This window comes from Arachis ipaensis, chromosome B7 (assembly GCF_059453495.1).
Source record: "Arachis ipaensis isolate K30076 ecotype BB chromosome B7, ASM5945349v1, whole genome shotgun sequence".
NCBI classification, from domain to species: Eukaryota; Viridiplantae; Streptophyta; class Magnoliopsida; order Fabales; family Fabaceae; genus Arachis; species Arachis ipaensis.
Window position 1 is genome coordinate 15950935 of NC_142442.1, and position 4085 is coordinate 15955019.

The following is a 4085-nucleotide window of genomic DNA, read 5'->3' on the forward strand; positions in this document are numbered from 1 at the left end:
GGTCCGATTTCTATAAAATTGGTACCGAAATTCTCGTCTCAAACTCCTCTATCACATTTAGCCATAAAAATAACATTTTTAGCTTTCTAGAATAAATTCTCATTTATGGGTTAATTAGCCGTTAATTAACCGGGTCTTACAAGGTGGTAAGAAGTGCAAAAACTTCTTAATGCCAAATTGAAAACAAATGTCATTTATTTGCATGGATGATAACAAATCATGAAATAAAATTAACTACGCAAAGGGAATGTGAATAAGTGATGACCTCTCAGTTAATTCTTCAATACCATAAAACAACAGCTTGTGACATGGAAAGCCAGGTGCCTATGTCTTGGATAATGATTGACAAATTTAATGCATCTAATTGTGCCTATAAACTAAAAGAAATTTGGAATCAATAATGATTTTATAAATAACTTAATAAGTTGTTAATTTGGCCCCAAGTGGTCATTCACAACTAATTTGTCGTGTGTTGAAAGATTTCATTAATAATATAAGCATTGCAAATCTTCGTGGAATAAGTCATGCCAGCTATATAAATATATCCTACAATTCATATGTGATTGTAATCACTTAATTCTAAGTTGAACAATCTAATATCACATTAATAAAATATTTAATAAGGATGGGTAAATAATAAGTTAAATGCAACCAAATGGGTGCTTTACCTTTAATTGGTATGCAGATTCAATTTAATCTACGTTTTGAAACACCTCTTTGTATACCATATTATCTGTTTTCTTCTTTTGATGATCGTCATGACATATTAAAACCTTGAGCCTCCTCCTATGAGTAACCCTGGATACAGCCACGTACAACTGTCCATGTGTGAAGACAGGTTTCTTCAAAACCAATCTGACATTTGATAATGATTGTCCTTGGCTCTTGCTAATTAACATAGCATAGAAAAACATGATAGAAAATTGTCTCTTTTGGAATCTGAATGGTATCCTATGATCAGATGGAGTTAGCGTCATACGTGAAATAAAGACTTTCTACTCTGTGTCGTTCTCTGTTAGGCTTCTTGCTTCAATGATGTGGTTCTCCAATTTAGTCACCACTAACCTAGTACCATTACATAGACCTGCAGAGTGGTCTATATTCATTAACAACATAATCGGGGTTTCTACTTTGAGTGTTAACTTATGGTTAGGATTCCCAAAGCATCTGATAGTGTTAAGAAATTTTGGTGTATGTACTGATGCCAACATATCGTTGTTCGCCTCATTTTGACATGTCGTATCAGAACTATAATAAATTTTGGCTTCTCTAGGATTCAGGCTCATCATGAAACTATTTATTTCATCCACCATTTGGAGTATAGGTGCAAAATTGGTTTTGTCTTTAATGTATGCTATTGGAACACTTGAACAATTCAGGGTATGTTGCTTTGCAAATTTCAAGGATACGGTCATCCTACTTTTCAATAAGATTATCGTCAGAAATTTGAATATTGTCTATCCCCTCAATCGATGTTCTACATTTACCATCTCCTATTGCAAGAATCCATTCAGCAAGCAATCTAAGATTATTGTTGCTATCATCATCAACCTCAACTCTGAGTCTCATGTTCTTTGTTAGTGCCAAAAGCTTGCAACTATTCCACGGGAGAGATGAGTTTATTGTTGCGTTTACAATATCTTGTCTACTACCTTTAGGTATCATCGGTAGTATTTGTCAAAAATCACTCCCAAATACAATAGTTTTTCCTCCGAATGGCTAGTCAGGGCTTTCTGGATTATTGAATCTCAATAGGTCTCTCATCATCCTATCAAGGACTTTAATGCAAAGTCTATTTACCATCGGAGTTTCATTCCATATAATAAGCTTGGCCTTTATAATCAAATCTGCCAAAGCACTATTTTGCTTTATATTGCATGTTGAGAATTCATCCAGGTTGATTAGGATTGCAAACCACAAATGTGATGTTCTTCCACCAGGTAATAACAGGAATGCGTTTTCACTCGAGGCAACCAATAGAACAATTTGCCCTTTCGACCTGATCGCAGTAATTAGAGTCTTCCAAACAAATGTCTTTCTAGTGCCGCCATAACCATATAGAAATAACGCATCACCTTGTCCGTTGTTCATAGCTGCCATGATGGTGTCAAATACCTTTTCTTGTTCATTGGTTAGCTTTGTCAAAGAGTCAGCTAGTTCTGCGCTAAGCCTATGTTTATCATAGTGCAATTAGTCTAATATCAACCTGTTAACCCCCGACTAAAACAACTGCTGTGAGGATAGGTCGATGTTTGGAAATTACATGGATGAAATCTCTTTTAAACTCTTGTAGGATTTAAGAATCTTTTCAATTTCTAAAAGAGTAAGATCCATCATCTCTTGACCTGTCAGCTGTATATCTGTAAAGAGAAGCCACAGAAAGTTTTTAATTATTAATTATATAAATCTAAAATAGGCAATATTGAACTAATTTCTTCAAATAAATAATCCAAGAATGCAAAACGTGTGTTATGATTGAGTAAAATCGAACTTTTCAATGGTAAAGATAGATCAATCCTAAATATAAGCCTCGATGTCGAATATGATTACATGTGTTTAACAAATAAAAATATGTGAAAATAATTATTTATTTTAGTAATTAAAATAATTAAATTATTTATTTAAAAAAATCATATAAAAGGCATGCATATCAGACAAATATTAAACATATGTGGTGTTCAAAATATATTTAACACATGAACATAACAACTTAATAAAGTGCTTGTATATATTATACTTTATAGATTAAAATAAAAGACTTATTAAGCCACTAATATTGTTTTACCAATATATAATTAATCGATAGAAATTATCAAATACTAATACCAAACAAATAAAAAAAAATTACGGCACCTACTATACTTAGTAGGTACGATCAAGTAAGGCATTATTTTCATCCTAGTGCTAATCTGCACTTGTTTGCTTTTGCAAACTCTAATTGCGGGTTAGATTTGGACGATCGCAGATTCACATGTGGCTATGGAGTGTATCTTGGTTCAAATTTTATCTCTTGGTCTAGTAGGAAACACACATCTACCGGCCCTTCCAATATTAAGGGTGAATACGGTGCATTAGCAGCCACTAATGCAAAAATTGTATGGATACAAAACCTTTAAATTGCGTGTAATGAGAGTCGGTTTTGTTAAGTTTTGGCCAATTTGATTGAATTTGATTGTTAACAAAATTTGAATGTATAATAAAACTGTATAACATAATATTCATAATTTTATATATATAATATTTATAATTATATATTTATTACATCTAAAATTACACAATTATTCTAGTGATAATCAATAAATGTTAAATAAGATAACTGATGGTTGTTTTGGTTAATTATTTTTTATTTTTTTTAAATATTATAGTAATACAAGCATAATTTTTTCTTCTTTGTTTAAAAATTAAGATGACTAATTAGGAGTAGGAATAGGCAGATACATCATTCTCGCTCCTTAATTGAACTAAAATCATCTTGATATTATTTTTGCTTCCAAAGAAACCGTATTAGTTTGTTACAACTACATTCTATTGCATGGCATTATTGTCGGACGATGAGGAGAATGTTTCCAAACCCTAAGATTTAAAACCAAATCACTTATTACACATAGCAGATCTTACGCATTTACTTGAAAAAGAGTTTGAAAAAATGGTTCCTACTCCATCTGATATTGTGAAGGGAATGGTAAAGATGAACTCATTCCTCGCATTAGGGGCTTTAATGGGTTTGCTATGGACCACCAAGCACTCAAATCTTGGTTGCACCAACATCCTCGTTATCTCTTACACCTTCTCCTTCTTCGCCTTCTTGACATGTGCAATCTTAAGCGAGGCCCACCGCATCCATGCCTTCTCCAGACCTAATATAAAAAAAGAACACTATATTTTTTGGTGGTGCTATGTCGCTGGTAAGATAGTGTTTGGCATAGCTTTTGCTTACGGGATTGTCCTCTTCGTGTTGACGGTGGCCTTTGAGGGAAATATGCTTCTAAAAACGCATGACACATGTCATAGTGGTCTTCTTTCTTTTTTTTCGCCTGACGAGGACACGTTTGTAGAAAGTCTTCCTACGTTACTCTGCAATTTTA

The 4085-nt window shown here is 33.0% G+C and overlaps 2 protein-coding genes across 2 annotated transcripts; both read right to left on the bottom strand.

The window, feature by feature from the left end:
* Positions 1 to 692: 692 nt before the first annotated feature.
* Positions 693 to 1665, bottom strand: LOC107606770 (uncharacterized). Its single transcript, XM_016308793.1, has 3 exons — positions 1488 to 1665; positions 1000 to 1084; positions 693 to 888 (listed from the first exon to the last, which is right to left on the bottom strand). The coding sequence occupies exons 1-3, from the start codon at positions 1663 to 1665 to the stop codon at positions 693 to 695; spliced, it is 459 nt and encodes a 152-aa protein (XP_016164279.1).
* A 54-nt stretch (positions 1666 to 1719) lies between these two features.
* LOC148550434 (uncharacterized) lies at positions 1720 to 3840 on the bottom strand. Its single transcript, XM_088494487.1, has 2 exons — positions 3785 to 3840; positions 1720 to 2170 (listed from the first exon to the last, which is right to left on the bottom strand). Exons 1-2 carry the CDS (start codon positions 3838 to 3840, stop codon positions 1720 to 1722), a joined length of 507 nt encoding a protein of 168 aa, XP_088350613.1.
* Positions 3841 to 4085: the final 245 nt, after the last annotated feature.

Bases quoted from the DNA above. Each gene is read 5' to 3' on its own strand.
- LOC107606770 (XM_016308793.1), bottom strand. From the start codon at position 1,665: ATGATACCTAAAGGTAGTAGACAAGATATTGTAAACGCAACAATAAAC. The intron at 1,085-1,487 runs GTAAATGTAGAA...ACCACTCTGCAG, and splicing joins GATTCTTGCAATAGGAGATG to GTCTATGTAATGGTACTAGG. The intron at 889-999 runs GTAGAAAGTCTT...TATGTTAATTAG, and splicing joins CTAACAGAGAACGACACAGA to CAAGAGCCAAGGACAATCAT.
- LOC148550434 (XM_088494487.1), bottom strand. From the start codon at position 3,840: ATGCGGTGGGCCTCGCTTAAGATTGCACATGTCAAGAAGGCGAAGAAG. The intron at 2,171-3,784 runs GTAAGAGATAAC...TGATAAACATAG, and splicing joins AAGGCGAAGAAGGAGAAGGT to GCTTAGCGCAGAACTAGCTG.